Source organism: Manis javanica, chromosome 10, assembly GCF_040802235.1.
Source record: "Manis javanica isolate MJ-LG chromosome 10, MJ_LKY, whole genome shotgun sequence".
NCBI lineage: Eukaryota > Metazoa > Chordata > Mammalia > Pholidota > Manidae > Manis > Manis javanica.
Genome location: NC_133165.1, coordinates 14,117,554 through 14,136,062, shown reverse-complemented (window position 1 = coordinate 14,136,062; position 18,509 = coordinate 14,117,554). Strand labels below are relative to the sequence as shown.

At 36.0% G+C, this 18,509-nt stretch overlaps 1 protein-coding gene across 8 annotated transcripts in view; it reads left to right on the top strand.

Moving 5' to 3' along the window:
- Positions 1-16,431, top strand: part of METTL25 (methyltransferase like 25) — a 92,742-nt gene extending 76,311 nt beyond the window's left edge. For 2 of the 8 annotated variants that reach the window (XM_073214783.1, XM_037010638.2), the window contains 3 exons: positions 10,033-10,107; positions 10,673-10,744; positions 12,284-16,431. In XM_073214783.1, the coding sequence (XP_073070884.1) occupies positions 10,033-10,107; positions 10,673-10,744; positions 12,284-12,376 (240 nt within the window). In that variant the 3' untranslated portion in view covers positions 12,377-16,431. The other 6 variants (XR_012121983.1, XR_012121984.1, XR_012121982.1 and 3 more) reach the window with 6 other exon arrangements.
- The last annotated feature ends 2,078 nt before the right edge of the window (positions 16,432-18,509 follow it).

The following is an 18,509-nucleotide window of genomic DNA, read 5'->3' as shown; positions in this document are numbered from 1 at the left end:
AATATTGTATGTCAGTTCTTCAATTTTAAAAAAGTCGATGTCATAAAAGACGGATGGAACTGTTCCAGATTAAATGTGACTAAAGACATGACAACTAAATGCGATGCCCCCTCCTGGAGTGGGTGCTTGAAAAATAAAAAAAAAGCTATAAAGGACATTATTAGGACAACTGGTGAGATTTCAATATAAGCTACAATAAATAACAATGTATCAGTGAGAAATTTACTGAACTTGATTTTTTTTTTTGAGAGGGCATCTCTCATATTTATTGATTAAATGGTTGTTAACAACAATAAAATTCTGCATAGGGGACTCAATGCACAATCATTAATCAACCCCAAGCCTAATTCTCAACAGTCTCCAATCTTCTGAAGCATAACAAACAAGTTCTTACATGGTGAACAAGTTCTTACATAGTGAATAAGTTCTGACATGGTGAACAGTGCAAGGGCAGTCGTATCACAGAAACTTTCAGTTTTGATCACGCATCATGAACTATGAAAATCAAGTCAGATTATTCATTTGACTTTTATACTTGATTTATGTATGAATCCCACATTTCTCCCTTATTTTTTTTTAATAAAATGCTGAAGTGGTAGGTAGATGCAAGATAAAGGTAGAAAACCTAATTTAGTGCTGTAAGAGGGCAAATGCAGATGATCAGGTCTGTGCCTATAGACTAAGTATTAATCCAAGTTAGACAAGGGCAACAAAACATCCACGGATGCAGCATCGAACTTGAAGTGAATTTCACATGAAGTAAAGACAACAAAAGTGTTTTGAAGAATTAAAAGTGCAGCCTCCATTCTTGGAAATCAAAGCCTATCCTAAAATGTCTTAACATTTTAATACTGAGAAGGGTGGGGGCAATTTAGAGAATATGAGCTTCCTGTGTGGTCAAGGACAGCAGTTGATTCAGGTCTTTTTAGAGGCTTTTACTAGGTCTTCTCAGAGATACTGTGACCTTGACCCCTATACTGTGACCCTGACATCTGCCAGCTCTACTGGTTACTGGCTGTCAAAAACCACATTTGGACAGATTCCTCACCCAACAACCAAATTCCCTTTTGCCTCACATAAAGTATTAATCATTGTCCACATTTTGTAATTATAATTTCACATGTTAGGAAAACAGAAGCAGCAATATAGTTTATATTCAAACCATCTTTTCCACTGCTTCTTTGCAGAAGGGTTCTTTGCATTATAATTCATAACTTACTGAACTTGATTTTTTCCTGTAGGAAAATAGCTATCCAGATCCATTTGAATAATAGCCTCTTTAAAAAGCAGACCCCCTCTTTACTACTTAGATTGCCAGTCATCAAAAACACCATGGATGTGAAACTTCTGTTTGATGATTTCCTGTGCCAAGTTCTTCCTGTTCATGGATGCTCCAGTTTTAGTTAGGAAACTGGAATTTTAAAAGGAAAAAGAAAAAAGAATAGGCTCAGAACAAAATTATTTTGAAGGTTATAGTGAAATTTCAGTGGATGTTGGGAGAAAAGAAAATCATAGGAAAGTGATCTGGAAATCACTGTTCCGGGAATTAGGCAGTAAATTATTCCCCCCTCTAGAGACCAATTTTCTCCCATACCAGGGACCTGCAAGCTCCAGAGTTCATTTCCTTACAAAAATGTCATTTTCCATCTATTTCGTATCCATCAAAATGCTTTGCTGCTGTCGGTGACAAATTTCCATACTGTACCTGAGTACTTTGTTCAAGTGCTTGAGCAGCCCAAACCCTGCTTCCTTGGGAGAGTTTTGGCCCTGCCTCTAGGCACACGTACAGTTCCTTTCCTGCGGTCCGGAAGGCACTAAATTTCAGAGTTTCAGGGAACCTTAAAGTCCTGTTTAGAAGTCAGAAAGTGTATCAGCTTTTTCCAAGTGAGAATCCAGACATGGTAGGGGGCCCCGGAAGTCCAACCATGGCAGGAGGCAAACCGTCTGGTAGAATTTGTCCAGAGCACTATTCAAATTCTTGCCTTTGCGCCTGGTACCCTGATATCACCGTCTTCTGACGCAGCCTCATCATCAGGCTCTAAGTTTCTAGTTTTCCCCTTTGTTCAGGTTTTTGTGCTATTTCTTCTGCTTGTGAGCCAGAAATTATGCTACCTGTCTGTCATGTTTTTTTGATTCTCAGCAGTATCCTGATTCTTAATGATAACCCCTCCATCCCTACCTATCATAGCTCCTAATTTTATCTCAGTTAAGCCCTCATCACTTTGGAATATGACTTTGAATCCTCCAAAAACTACTGAATTAGCGTATCTCATGAATGTCCCGTAATTTCTTGATCTTGCCTCAGTAACAACAGAGAACTCTGTACTAAACTCCACTCCCTACTTTTAATAGACATTCGATCCATACAAATTCTAAATACCCAAGCCCCATCTCTATATCAAATCACATGATTAAAGAACTGTATTCCCCTGTTTTACCCCCATACACCTGCAGTAGTTCATCCCTGTAGGGATGCATTATCAGAACTAACAGTTTGCTTTTATTAAGATCTTAAGAAGGAAGGTGTGTGGCTATTTGATTGCAAGAAATAAAGATTTACTCAGATTTTTTCAATAACTGGTGGGAGGTTATTCCAGGAACACATACACTTACAAGAAAGACGGGGATCTCTCAGCTTCACAAGAACCAAGAGATGTACAGCTTTGTCTCATCAAGGTGTATTTTGTTAATGGGAGCAGGATTTAAAGCAGCCATAGTGACTGAATTACTACTGTTACTTTGTGAGCATTATGTTTTTTCATCTTTCACCATTACAGTGATTCAGCTCCTGGACTACCACTATTTCACTTTTTGTCCTAGATAGTGTTTCTCTCCAGGTATTTACTTCTTGTTAGGCTGTTTATTCATGACCAGGCTTCCCACTTCCAACAAACATCGTACATCACTTTGAGTTCCCTTCCCCTCCCCCAACATCCACCTAAAGAGAAAGAAGGTCTAGTTGATTCATTTGATGTCTTTCATACCTGTTTGGATAGACTTTTTATTCCACACCACTTCTTCAGCACGGCACCACACAGGATTATGTGATTTTTGCTCTGCACAAAGGCATCTAGCTGAGACACAAATAGAGCTAAAATTCTAGCCTCTGTTCCATTTAAGACAAGTGCGCTGGCCCAGGACTGCATCCACCGAAGGCGGGTGGGGAAATCTTTTTCTAATTCTCACAGAAACACTATTTCAGCTGGCAGCAGCCCTGTCATATGTCACTAACACCCTATATCCAATAAGGTGAGAGACGTAGAGAAGAGAAACGTGTACCTGCAGGAAGTCCTGTACATAAGTTGCAGCCCATGACCCTTTCTCTAAGCAATGGTAGGACAGGAACACATCAAAATGTGTTAGGGTTGGAGACATTCTGAGTCTTAACATATTTGGTGTAAAGATATTTCTGAACATTCAATAAAGACAGTATGAAGGCTTTTTATGTTATCTGGGCTCTGTTACATAGGAATCTACATAATCATGTGTTTAATTTTTCATGATAGGATGAACTCTAAAGAACAATTTCTTTGTTTTATTGGAATGTGGTGGATATACAATATTATATTGGTTGCAGATGTTCAACATAGTGATTTGATAATCACATACATTACTAAATGCCACAGTAAGTATAGTTACCCCCGTTGCATACCAAGATATTACAATGTTATTGCTTATATTCTCTATGTTGTACTTCCACTCCTATGACTAATTCATTTCATATTTGAAGTTTTTACCTCCTTGCCCTTCACCTGTTTTATCCATCCCCCCAGCCCCCTTCCCTATGGAAAAGAACAGTCTCTTGTTAGTATTTATGGGTCTGTTTATTCTTTGTTTGCTTGCTTTAGATTCCACATGTAAGTGAAATCTTATGGTATTTGTCTCTTTCTGAATTATTGTGCTTAGCAAGATAATTTCTAGGTCCATCCATGTTGCTGCAAATGGCAAGATTCCCTTCTTCTTATGACTGAGTAATATTCCACTTTTTATATGTACCACATCTTCTTTATCCATTCATCTGTGGATGGGCTCTTGGGTTGCCTCCATATCTGGGCTGTTGTAAATAATGTAATAAGTATAGATGTGCATGTGTCTTTTCAAATTAGTAATTGTGTTTTCTTTGGGTAAAGTCCCAGAAATGGAATTGCTGGGCTGTACACTACAAAAAAAAAAAAGAAAAGAAAAGAAAAAGAGCCACAAACCAATATCCCTGATGAACATAGATGCAGAAATCCTCAATGAAATATTTGCAAACCAAATTCAAAAGTATCAAAAAGGATCATTCATCATAACTGAGTGGGAATTATTCCAGGTATGCAAGGATGGTACAATACCCATAAATCAGTGTGAAACACCACATTAACAAAAGGAAGGATAAAAAGGATAAAAAACATGACCATCTCAATAGATGCTGAAAGAATATTTGACAAAATTCAACATCCGTTCATGATGAAAACTCTGAACAGAATGGGCATAGAGGGTCTGTACCTTAGCATAATAAAGGTCATATATGACAAAACCCACAGCCGACATCATACTCAATGGTGAAAAGCTGAATGTTTTCTCTAATATCAGGAACAAGATAAGGATGTTTATTCTCACCACTTCTATTCAACATAATTCTGGAGGTCCCAGCCACGGCAGTCAGACAAGGTAAAGAGGAAAAAGGCATCCAAATTGGTAAGGAAGAAGTTAAACTGTCGCTGTATGCAGATGATATGATACGATATGTAGAAAACCCCAAAGACTCTGCCAAAATAGTATTAGAACTAATAAATGAATTCAGTGAAGTTGCAGGATACGAAAATCAATATACAGATACCTGTTGCATTTCCATACATACTAATAAGGAACTATCAGAAAAATAAATCAGGAAATCAACTCTATTTACAATTGCATCAAAAAGAGTAAAATACCTAAGAGTAAACGTAACCAAAGAACTAACAGACCTGTACTCTGAAAACTGTCAGACACGGATGAAATAAATTGAAGAAGACACAAAGCAATAAAAATATATCCCATGCTGATAAATTAGGGAAAATTAATATTGTCAAAATGACCATCCCGCCCAAAGCAGTTTCCAGATTCAAAACTCAACTTATTTCTTGTTTGCCTTACGTATCAGGAGCCTCAAAGTTACCCTTATGCTTGATGCCAGCAACTGTCCTTAGCTAGGTTATTTGGTATCACATTCTCCCTTGATTTATATGTTTCATATTGTAAACTACGAAATTCTTCTTGAAAATAGTATTAATAACAAGTTTCTTATAACTTATGATTATCCAGATTTGGAGCAATTAAATTTTGTAAAAGAAAACAAGAATTAACAGTTATACCTCTTTCAAATTGTGATGCAAAACATTATGTCAAAATTATATGCAAATATAATTTTAATTCCAAATGCACAGAAAACAAAAGGATATTTCCATTAAGAAATACAAAATTCTCATATAAGTCTAATTCATATAAGAGCAGCCACACTGCCTATAAAAATTATCTTTATTCTCCTAGCTAACCTTAGAGAAGCAAGAGGTACAGAAATGTCTCCCTAGCAACCAAAAGCTCTAGGGAGTAGTAGAAGATAAATCATTGAAAGAATAGAAGAACACATTACACCCTTTATTTATTTTTTATTTATTTAAGGAAGAAAAATAAGAGCTAGGTAATTATCTTATTAATACTGTTGTTAATAGAGGAGAAAACATTGATTTCAATGTCACACTATGTTAGATTATTAAAATTGTTGAAGTGTACAAAATTTGCAAATGACTAATTCAAATGAAAAAATATGTAATACATGGTGTATCAGTAGTCATTTGTAGAATGATTGTGAGCTGAACTTAATATTTTATATGTAAGTTATGTTCAAATTTTATTTCCATTAGCTAGTCATTGAATAAGGTGTACATTAAAGAATATGGAAAGAACTTTATGCAGTATGCTTTACTTTCTTTTTAAGAGAACCTCCATTTTATTATCCATAAATTTCAAGCTTAGGGAGATTGGTTACATGTATAATTACATCATTTCTAAAAAGTAAAAATACTGATCACCTTTGCACTATGCACTCCAGAGTATTTGCAGTAATGCTAATCTTTTGAGTAATAACATGGATAATTTCCTCTGACAGCCTATCAGGACCACCTCAGCTTCATGCCACTGGCTTTGTCTTCCCTAGGCTCCCTAGCCAGGATCAGCTAGGGGACTTCACCTCCACATCCACCTACCTTAGTTCTTAAGCCAGTTATGCCCTAGCCAAGGGTGTATCAGCAGCCTCAGTCCCGCCATCTAGTTTTGAGAGCTAATCAGTTGCTAAGCCGTCTTCTGATCATGCATGGGGCTGGGGTGGGTCCTCTGAACAACTATGTATCTCTCATCCACACATCCAGCCCACCCTCTTCCCTTGAAATTGCAGTCCAGTTCTGCTTACCTGGGCCCCCTTATTTAGATCTAAAAAAGGCAATAAATAACTATGTGAAAGAGAAGAGACAAATCTTCCTGGAAAATAATTCTAAATAATTAGATACTCCACCCCCAAGGAGATAGAGTAAAACTACCCATTCGTTAAATATGGGCTGCACCTAGTGACTTTCTTGTAAAGTGTACAGTATGGAGAAGAAAAAAAAGAGGAACTTCATAGTGAAGAAACGTGACAAACACTGTCTCAGCCAGGGAAGCAAGGTCAGTGTCAACAGTGGTAAGTCATGTTGATACATATACCCTGGTATGACGTGAGGGGCATCCCTCTCTGCTTCTGTGGTCTTCCTCTGCAAAAAAGCATAGTCTCAGTCTAATTATGAGGAAAACATCTGACAGATTCCAGTGAAGGAACATTCTACAAAATATCTGACCAGTAAGTACTCTTCAAAACTGTCAAGGCCATCATAAGGCAAGTCCGAGACCCTGTTGCAACCAGTAAGAGTAAATGCAGTGTGATACCCTGGATGGGATGCTGGAACAGGGACATCAGGTAAAGTCTTTCAAAATATGAATAAAATATGGACCTTAGCTAATAATAATGTATCAATATTTGGTTCATTAATTACAACAAATAACCATATTGTAAGGTGTTACTAATAGGGGAAGCTTGATATAGAGTATATGGGAAGTCTGTCCTACAAAATGTCTCTAAATCTAAAAATGGTATGAGGATTTTTTTTTAAATACGATTAAAGCTAATGTTCAGTGAACCTTTGCTTTGTGCCAGACACTGTGCTAAAAGCTCTTGTGTATGTCATCTCACTGAATGTTAAGGATGACCTTATGATAGGAGTACTATTCTCATTTTATAGATGGGAACATTGAGACACAGGTTAAGCAGATTTCTTAAGGCTTAAGATTTAGGAAACTGGGGAAGAGGGATTCTAATCCAGACTAACTCTAGTCCGCATGACATTTTTGTCATATTTATATAATTTATTAACAGACCTTGAGCAGAAGACAAATGCTTGTTTAGCATTTTTCCAAAACTAGGAGTAATCAGATAAATAAGTCTCTGAGGAAGAATATGGAGAAAATCCATGCTTGCCCTCAGACACAATAAATGTACTTCTAGAGCAAAGTGAAGAATTGAGGTTTGAAAAAAGGCAGAAGAAATTCAAAATAATGAATCTCATTGAAACATTAAAGAAGAGATGTTTAGACAGGATGAAACAAGTGTATGAAGTGTGTTGACCATTAAGACATATACTATCTAAAACATAAGCTGTATTGGAATTAAAGTAACTTGAAAAATTGTAAGGAAGGTGGGGAAAAAATCTATAGCACCTGAACATGACTGCTCACTTAGTGTCTCCCTCAGTTTATCCTTAGGACTAGACATCTCCCTGATTTAAAACCATAACCTGCTGAGCTAGGGCCCTGTTACACAGTTTAACTCATATCAATCTCTTTTTCTTGAGTCAAGGAGATGTGCAGCAGGGGGCAGTGGAATTCATGGCCCATACTCCCAATCATCCATGAATGTATATATGTTACAGATTGGTGTTAAGATTAAAAACTGTTCTTCATTTAACATTGCCCATACATTCTCTGTGATCTAATCTGATGAGACTGTTAGTTGACTAATTGAAACATGGAATCATACCTTAAACAATCAAGTTTTCATTTAAAAACACTGATATACTTTTACTCACCAAACTTTTGGTATAAAAATAACGCATTTGTTTTGCTTTTTTGCACATTGTTTTGTTTTTAGGAAGCAATATGCTGGTGAGGCAGGAATGAAAAAAGATTGAGTTCTTTGTCCTGTAACTACTCTTAGATGGCAAAAGAGAAGATGATAGTCTATAATCCACACACACACACAATTTTGTGAGATGAGAACTTTTTTGGCTTGTAGAGCAGGCTTGCATAGTTTCACTGTTGCAGTTCTACCTTAACTTTTTTGCATCAAACATATCTATTATGCATAGTCTACAATGTTCAGCTTTGGTTCACCTAAAGTGAAACAACAGACTTTAGTTTTGTTAAATAATGGAATTTTGATGACCTTTGCAGAATCACACAAAAGAAACAAATAGAAAGAAACCAAACCACAAACTCCTTTGACAGCATCAAAAGCATTTTAAATCTCAAACCAAGTATACTGTGAAGTACAATAAAGGTAAAGAGGGATGCAGAAAGACAAAGAGATGCAGGCTTACAGATCACCAACAAAATCAATAGAACACAATTTCCAAAGTGCATATCCTGAGGAGCAAAATCAACAATTCCTAGTTTGTAACAAATTCAGGGTGGTGCTTCCAGTCTAACAAAGGAGAAACAGAGAATATTAGAGAACCCAAGCAATCACATTGGAAAACCACGTTTTTAGGAAGCAGTATGCTGCTGAGGCAGGAATGAAAAAAGATTGAGTTCTTTGTCCTGTAACTACTCTTAGATGGCAGAGGAGAAGTAAAGATGATTGTCTATAATCCACACACACACACAGTTTTGTGAGATGAGAATTTTTTTGCCTTGTAGAGTAGGCCTGGATGCAGCCCAGTATACTCTACTGCAAAAATTTGGTCCAGGAGGTATTCATTTGATTCAAAGATGGTCAAAATTTTAAAAAGGGTTGGGGAGGGGAGCATAACATTCCTGGGTTCTGTGCCAAGGGGGAGATCTGGAGCGCTGCGTGAGAAATTGGATAAGATGAAGCCTTACTTTTCAGTTACCCTTTGGTAATTTTTAACTTCAAAAGAAATTTAGTGCCATAAGAAAAAGAATAGGGGCTCTGAAAAAAATTCACTTAAACCTTTGCAAGAAATCTGACTATACATCCTTTCGGATATTTTTTACTCTTTTTTGTCCAATTTCTTCTGGTGACTTTGCTTTACCAAGCCTTTCACAAAGGCATTCAGCTTATAGAAACAACTTTTCCTTTGCATTCATATTTCACTGGTTATGTTACATTTACTTACATCATTACAATAATATAACTGGCATAACAAGTTTAGAAACAAATACACTTGACTCAGTAAGCAAAAAGCTCAACTGATGGGACTAAAAACATGTAAGTGATCTAGAAAGTGGTCTGCTAACTACAAAGATTCAGTGTACTATATAGGTTTAATGTATTTTAGAGGAAAAACAAAGTAATGCCTGTTGACAGATTTGTCTAGTGGACATAGGAAATTACCTTAAATATGAATATACGTTCATGTCATGTTCCTGTTGCCTCTGAATTATTCTCTAGAATAGTTCTATATATTTTTTTAATCTTAATTTTATTCAAAAAATACTTGTTGAGCTCCTGTGTACCTCAAGAATAGAAGCAAGTGAAAGTAAATATTTCATCACTACTTGTTGAAAGTAAAGCAGTATTAATATGTTATTTGTGATTTTATTTATGATATGCTGAATAACCTCTATTGGTATAGAAGATTTAAGTGAAATAATTATATTTACTTGCATCATGAATATATTTAGAGCTCTTCAGACACCTAAGGTTGTTTTAAATTGTTACATTCATTTTACTTTATTGTATGTTTGATAAGGAAAAAATATGTTTACTATTGTTAACTTTATTGTTGCTGTTTTATCTTGAAGCTGCCAAAAAACATTATAATGGACTACTATGAGAAGTATAAACCTAGAATGAATGAGCTGGAAGCTTTTAACATGGTAAATCTCAGAACTTAACATATTAATTTGAATATGTTGCTAGACTTGAATAGGGTACTATTACATTTTATTATGGGGCCAACAAATCTAGGTTGTTTTTCTCTTACTGCAGAAAAAACTGTTTGGATCATTTCCTATTTCAAAACTATATGAGGTGTCAGTAATGTAATAAAGAGAGCACATGGTAGATTTCTCTTAAAATATATTATAAACGCATAGAAAGCAGTCTCAGAGTTCTTTGAACACATATTGGTCTCAATGCAGTTATTTTACAAGCATTCCTTTTAATGAATTTCATTCTTAGTAGCTTAAAAGCTTTCTATCACATATGTATGATGGCTTTTGGATTCTACATCACACTCACTCAAAGGACATTCTTTTCCTATTATTATTAAAGAAAACCTTTTGATCTCTGCAGTGTTAATTTTCTTAGAGGTACATTGGGTGGTAGAGATATGGCCCTATATAAATTTTCTGTAGATACATTTTCTTAAACATAAATGGTAAGCTAGTTGTTGTTTATGTTTTTAAAGTATCACCATCCTACCTTACTCTTATCTTTTAGTTGAAAGTTGTTCTGGCTCCTTGTATAGAGACACTGATTCTTCTGGATCGACTTTGCTACCTTAAAGAACAGGTAAGTTATGTTATTTTTAAGTGCATAACAATTGTCTTTATTAAATTCAATAATATGGATTCACATATGCCTAAGATAAGATTCTTTGACATACAGCTAGTAAGATAATTTTTCTCATTATATTTTCCAAGTTTAAATATTCATTCCATCTCCTTTTAAATACAAACATATGTATGACAGATGTTTTCAACAAAACTGCTATAATGAAGTTTAGGTTCTTTTAATTGTATGGTAATTACTATATGGTAGGTAGTGAACGCCATCATACATATGATATATTATATAGTTAAAATTAATGAAGGCCAGACATAAAAGATATCATGTATGTTTCATCTGTAAGAATTCACCTTTTACTTCACTTTTGGATTTTTGGACATATTCATTCTGCAATATAGAAACTTCTTTCTGATCAATGAAAATTGCTTGTTTTTTCACCATCTTATTTATTTTATGTTCCAGTCAAAAATATATTTTTTTTTACTGTCTTTAGGGAAAATATTTTTTGCAGATTCTGATCTGAGCTGTGATCAAAGTAGTTTTCTGAACTGTTCAAAATTAAACCTATTCATGGATTCAGCATTATGTTTCCACTATAATTATTTTAACAACTTTGTTTGATCATATTGGGAGGTTTACTTTCTCTTCTTTTTAATAGGTTACTTGAAATAAATGAATTTTAATGAATGTTTGCTTTTGTTCTAATTTGTATTTTTATGGAAGAAGACAATTTTTAAATATTTAGAGAATCATTTATTAGAATGAGCTACCAACTAACTAAAAATCACTGGAAAGCTTTGGTTCCCAAACTGGTGGGTAACAGAATCAGGCCTGTTTTACTAGGTACTCATCATTTACCTTTACAAAACAATTCGACCTACATAAAAAACAGTTTGCACAAATATTAAAGATTTGCATGAAGTGATAGAAATCATATAAATGTTAATGTTAATATTTTAAATAATATTTAATTATAGAAGTAATACATATTTATGTTAGAAAATTTAAAATGAAGAATATAAAAAAGAAAACTAAAAGCAGTGATAATCCCACCTTTCAGCACTATTAAATTTTTGTTATGTTTCCCAGTGCTTCTCCCTAATATATATGTCACATGTATATGTATGACCACATTATTTCCACTTTAATTAAAACTGGAATCAAATTATGAATTTGGTTTCTCATCTAATTTGTTTCACTTATTTTATGTAGAATTTTCCCATCTCCTTAAATATACTGTAAAGCTGAGCAGTGTTTCATCACATAATAATTTATTTCATACTCAACTGTTACCAAACACTTCCAGTTTTTCACTGTTGCAGCAGAGCAACTTGTAGTTCACTCTCTATGTACATTTTTATTTCCTCAGGATAAATTCCTGAAGGTAGAATTATAAATGTTAATTTTATTCAACAAAGAATAATATTGTTTCATATAGTTATTTTTTACATAGTTTCTAATACTATAATATATAGTGTAACTCATGTCTCATTTTTATCTTCAATAAATTATTGTATATTTAAATCACTTATCATTTCACAGGAAGATATTGCATGGTCTACACTTGTGAAGCTGTTTGATCCTGTGAAATCTCCCAGATGTTACGCTATTATTGCTCTGAAGAAACAGCAATGATTTCAGTTGAGGAAGGTATTAGATGCATCTTTTTGTAGAACCTGTTGCTAATTTTGCTTTTCTAAATATATAAGTTGTGTTATGTAAATATTTGAAAAACATTGTTATATATTTTAAGTAAACAATAAACAGCTTATAACAGAATGCCATAATCCATTTTTCCATTGATAAATTGCATATTATTAAAATAAGAACTCATGAAAGTATTATGTGATTGACGTACGTTCCCGAGTTAGTAGGTCAATAGAATGTAATCTGAGCTTTGTTTCCTGTTCAGTATTTGAGACTCTCGATATTTGCTACATACCACATTTTGATTTGTACTGACTTAACAACAGATGAAAAGTTTAGGTGTAGATACAGTAAAATTAGTTGGTACAGAAGGTCATTTGTGTTTTCCTCCACATTTTAGAAGGGTTTCCATGTTATCAGAAGGGGAAAAGTCAACATTTAAAGAGAAGAAAAAAGCAGGAACCAGGCCAGAAATAAAAGTGCCTGATATAAAGCATATTTTGCACTGTTTTAATCTAAGTGTTACATGAAGAAAAAAATATATGCCCTTAAATAAACGATTATGCACCTTATAAGGGATATATTCACTTTAAGGATTCTTGAGGCTATTTATTGTATGAAAATAAAAGAATGGGTCACGCTCTGTAAAACACCAAGGCAAGAAGAGCAAGACTAAATGAGCTAAGGCCAGTACTCTGCCCAGTGAGGTACAGGTTCCTTTCATTAGCAGAAAATTTGAGGTTTCTGATATACACAGAAGAGATAGACAGTTGTGAAAAAGCTCCCTTGATGCTCAGCTAGAGATAGTATAAAATTCTCCAAACAGAAAAAGTAGCTGCTCTCCAAAATTTTGGAAATCTATCTGCAAATGAGAAGAATGATGTCTTGCTTTGGGTTGGAATATTGAGTTTGCAGCCAGTATACATGTGAATGGTCAGATACTCTGAATATAGCTATATTGGGAAATACTGGGAAAATAAGGCTTTTTTTAAGCTTTTTTATTCTGGAAAATGTCCAACATGTCCACAAGTAGAGAGTTGAGTCTAATGAATCTGCATGTATTCATCCCAAACCTCAATAATTATCAACATTTTACTAATCTTGTTTCATCTGGACATACACGAGCATTGACACATACCACACATACACACACATACAGCCTGAAGAATTTTAAAGCAAATCTCAGCCAGATTGTTCTTTCACATAAATATGTTAGTATATATTTCTAAGTCAAGGTTTTTTTTCCCCATAATGTCATCTACTACTTGTACTCATTTACATTTCCATGATTGGCTCAAAAAGTCATTTATACCCATTTGTTCAATTCAGAATCAAAACAAGGTTTCACACATTTGCATTTGGTTGCAGTGTCTCTTCAGGATGTTTACCTTACTTTCAGCAGAAAGCAAAGGAATATAGTATTTTGTAGGACTGGGTCTTCATACACATGAATCCTTGCTGCAATGTTTGTGGACTCTGATTTCACAAGAACTGCTCTTTGAGAACTCATTTTACAGTCAAGCTAAAGAATGTGGTGCATTGGTGGGAACACTAATTCTGACACTTACTTTTTGGGTGAGCTAATGCAAGATTGTTAATAATCTCAGAGCCTCGAGAGAAGGGGAAAAAGATGGTGACATGAATCTGCAGAAATCTCCTCCCAAAACCACATATATCTTGAAAATACAGTAAATACAACTAATGCTAAAAGAGTGCCCAGAAGTAACAGTACACCAGCCAGTCTACATCTGGGAGAAGTCAACAGCTCATGGAAAAGGGTAAAGTAAAAGGCCACAACCCGGTAGGACCCAAGCACTCCCTCCACCCCAACTCACTGCTGGGAGGAAAAGAATCAGAGTAGGGAGGGAGTGGAAGCACAGGACTGCTAAATACACAGCCCTAGAAATCTACCCCAGGAGCATGGACCCACAGTGCGAGGTGCTCTGGAGACTGGAGGGACTGAAAGGCAGAGTCTAAGACTAAGACTGTGAACAGGTTCCCACAACCAGCTGCCCTGGAACAAAAGAAAATCAGGCTCTTTAAGGGACCTTTCAGCAGTCAGAGGGCTGATAGGGGGGCAAGGGTTTGGGAGAAGGATCAGGTGGACAAAATCATCCTGGCAGAGTCAGCCCAGTAGGCAAGGAAATTTCAGGAGCTTTCAGGTGCCCTATCCCCTTTGTTGGCAATGCAGCCCAAAGGCCCATCATCACGATAAGCAGCCTGCCACTCCTTCCTCCCCACTGGCACCTACAGGCAAACCAGCTGTCCCCACCATTGCTGCACACTAGCTGGAGGGTAGCCCTGCCTGCAGCAACTACACAGCTTAATGCAAAGGCTTCTCTCTGCATGTGACTAACCTGCCCAGACCTAGAGGCCACTCCCTGCATACAGTTGACCAGCGCAAACAGCAGAGATGGGCGCTAAGACCGGGAGACACGAAGGGGCTTTGCTCTCATGGCAGAACCTGCGCTGCTCACCTGCAAACCCCACCATCACCCTAGGTCATCCCGAGCACCATCCTGCCCAAGGCAGTTTAGCGGATTAACCCAGAGGCTGCTCCCTGCATGTGGTTAATGGGCACAGACAGCAGAGACAGGCACAATGACCAGCAAGCAGGAAGAGACTTTGTCCTCCCAGATGACACCTGTGCCACTTGCCGGTGACCACTCCCATAGCTCCAGAACTATGAAAGGGCAGAAGAACCTTGTTCAGTCCAAAATCCCTCAAACACCAGACAGAGGCCTCAGTGAGACTGAAATCACCAATCTTCCTGAAAAAGAATTCAAAATAAAAGTCATAAGCATGCTAATGCAGCTACAGAAAAATATTCAAGAGCTAAGGGATGAATTCAGGAGGGAGATAACTGAAATGAAACAGACAATGGAGGGATTTAAAAGAAGATTAGGTAAGGTATAGGAGGCTGTGAATGGAATAGAAATCAGAGAACAGGAATACAGAGAAGCTGAGGCAGAGAGAGATAAAAGGATCTCTAGGAATGAAAGAATATTAAGAGAACTGTGTGACCAATCTAAATGGAACAATATTTGCATTATAGGGACACCAGAAGAAGAAGAAGAGAAAGAAAAAGGGATAGAAAGTATCTTTGAAGAAGTAATTGCTGAAAACTTCCCCAATCTGGGGAAGGAAATAGTCTCTCAGGCCATGGAGGTGCACAGAACTCCACTGAAAAGGGACCCAAGGAGGACAACACCAAGACATATAATAATTAAAATGGCAAAGATCATGAACAAGGACAGAGTATTAAAAGCAGCCAGAGAGAAAAAAAAAGGTCACCTACAAAGGAAAACCCATCAGGCTATCATCAGACTTCTCAACAGAAACCTTACAGGCCAGAAGGGAATGACATGATATATTCAGTGCAATGAAACAGAAGGACCTCGAATGAGGAATACTCTACCCAGCAAGATTATCATTTAAATTTGAAGGAGGGATTAGACAATTCCCAGATAAGCAAAAACTGAGGGAATTTACCTCCCATAAACCATCTCTGCAGTGTATTCTAGAGGGACTGTTCTAGATGGAAGTGTGCCTAAGGCTAAATAGCTGTCACCAGAGAAAAATCAAACCACAATAAAGCAAGTAGACCAACTGAATACTAACTAAATGCAAAATTAAATCAGCTAACTGCAAAGTCAGTCAAGAGACAAAGAAGGACATTACATAATGATAAAGGGGTCCATCCAACAAGAGGATATAACCATTAGATATAAATATCTATGCACCCAATACAGGAGCGCCTACATATATGAAACAGATACTAACAGAATTAAAGGGGAAAATAGAATGGAATGCATTCATTTTAGGAGACTTCAACACTCCACTCACTCCAAAGGACAGATCAACCAGACAGAAAATAAATAAGGGGACAGAGGCAATGAACAACACATTCGAACAGATGGACCTAACACACATCTGTAGAACATTCCACCCAAAAGCAGCAGGATGCACATTCTTCTCAAGTGTACATGGAACATTTTCCAGAATAACCCACATCCTAGGCCACAAAAAGAGCCTTAGCAAATTCAGAAAGAACACATTCGAACAGATGGACCTAACACACATCTGTAGAACATTCCACCCAAAAGCAGCAGGATGCACATTCTTCTCAAGTGTACATGGAACATTTTCCAGAATAACCCACATCCTAGGCCACAAAAAGAGCCTTAGCAAATTCAGAAAGATTGAAATTGTACCAACCAACTTCTCAAATCACAAAGGTATAAAACTAGAAATAAATTGTACAAAGGAAACAAAAAGGCTCACAAACACATGGAGGCTTAACAACATGCTTCTAAATAATCAGTGGTTTAATGACCAAATTAAAACAGATCAAGCAATACATGGAAAGAAATGAAAAAAATCCTGGCCTATTTAAAGGAGGAAGAACAGTCCCATATGAACAGTCTAAATTCACAATTATTAAAAGTGGAAAAAGAAAAAATGAGGCCAAAGTTAGTAGAAGGAGGGACATAATAAAGATCAGAGAAGAAATAAATAAAATTGAGAAGAATAAAAAAATAGAAAGAATCAATGAAAGCAGGAGCTGGTTCTTCAAGAAAGTAAACAAAATAGTTAAACCCCTAGCCAGACTTATCAAGAAAGAAAGAGAGTCTACACACAAAAACGGAATCAGAAATGAGAAAGGAAAAAATCACTACGGACACCACAGAAATAAAAAAAATTATTAGAGAATACTATGAAAAATTATATACTAACAAGCTGGATAACCTAGAAAAATGGACAACTTTCTACCAAAACACAACCTTCCAAGACTGACCCAGGAAGAAACAGAAAATCTGAATAGACCAATTACCAGCAATCAAATTGAACTGGTAATCAAAACTACCCAAGAACAAAACCTCCAGACCAAATGGATTCACCTCTGAATTTTATCAGACATTTAAAGAAGACATTATACCCATTCTCCTTAAAGTTTTCAAAAAATAGAAGAGGAGGAAATATTTCCAAACTCATTCTGTGAAGCCAGAATCACTCTAATATGAAAGCCAGGCAAAAACACCACAAAAAAAGAAAACTACAGACCAATATCCCTGATGAACATAGATGCAAAAATACTGAACAAAATATTAGCAAACCGAATTCAAAAATACATCAAGAGGATCATACACCATGACCAAGTGGGATTCATCCCAGGGATGCAAGGATGGTACATTTCTAAAATCCATCAACATCATCCACAGTATCAAAAAAAGGACAAAAGTCACATGATCATCTCCATAGATGCTGAAAAAACATTTGACAAAATCCAAAACCCATTCATGATAAAAACTCTCAACAAAACGGGTAGAGAGGGCAAGTACCTCAACATAATAAAGGCCATATAAGACAAACACACAGCCAACATCATACTTAGAAGTGAGAAGCTGAAAGCTTTTCCTTTAAGATCAGGATCAAGAGAATGATGCCCATTCTCCCTGATTTTATTCAACATAATTCTGGAGGTCCTAGCCATGGCAGTCAGATAATGCAAATAAATAAAAGGCATCCAGATTGGTAAGGAAGAAGTTAAAATCTCACTGTTTGCAGATGACATGATATTGCACATAAAAAAACCCTAAAGAATCAATCCAAAACTACTAGAACTAATATCTGAATTCAGCAAAGTTGCAGGATACAAAATTAACATACAGAAATCTGTTGGATCCCTATACACTAATGAACTAGCAGAAGGAGAAATCAGAAAAACAATTCCATTCAGAATTGTATCAAAAAGAATAAAATACCTAGGAATAAACCTAACCAAGGAAGTGAAAAACCTATACTCTGAAAACTACAAGACATCATGAGAGAAATTAAAGAAGATACCAATACATGGAAACACATCCTGTGCTCATGGATAGGAAGAATTAATATTGTTAAAATGGCCATCCACCTAAAGCAATCTACAGATTCAATGCAATTCCTATCAAAATACTAACAGCATTCTTCAGTGAACTAGAGCAAATCATTCTGAAATTCATATGGAACCACAAAAGACCCTGAATAGCCAAAACAATCCTGAGAAGGAAGAATAAAGCTGGGGAGATTATGCTCCCCAACTTCAAGCTCTACTACAAACCACATAATCAACACAATTTGG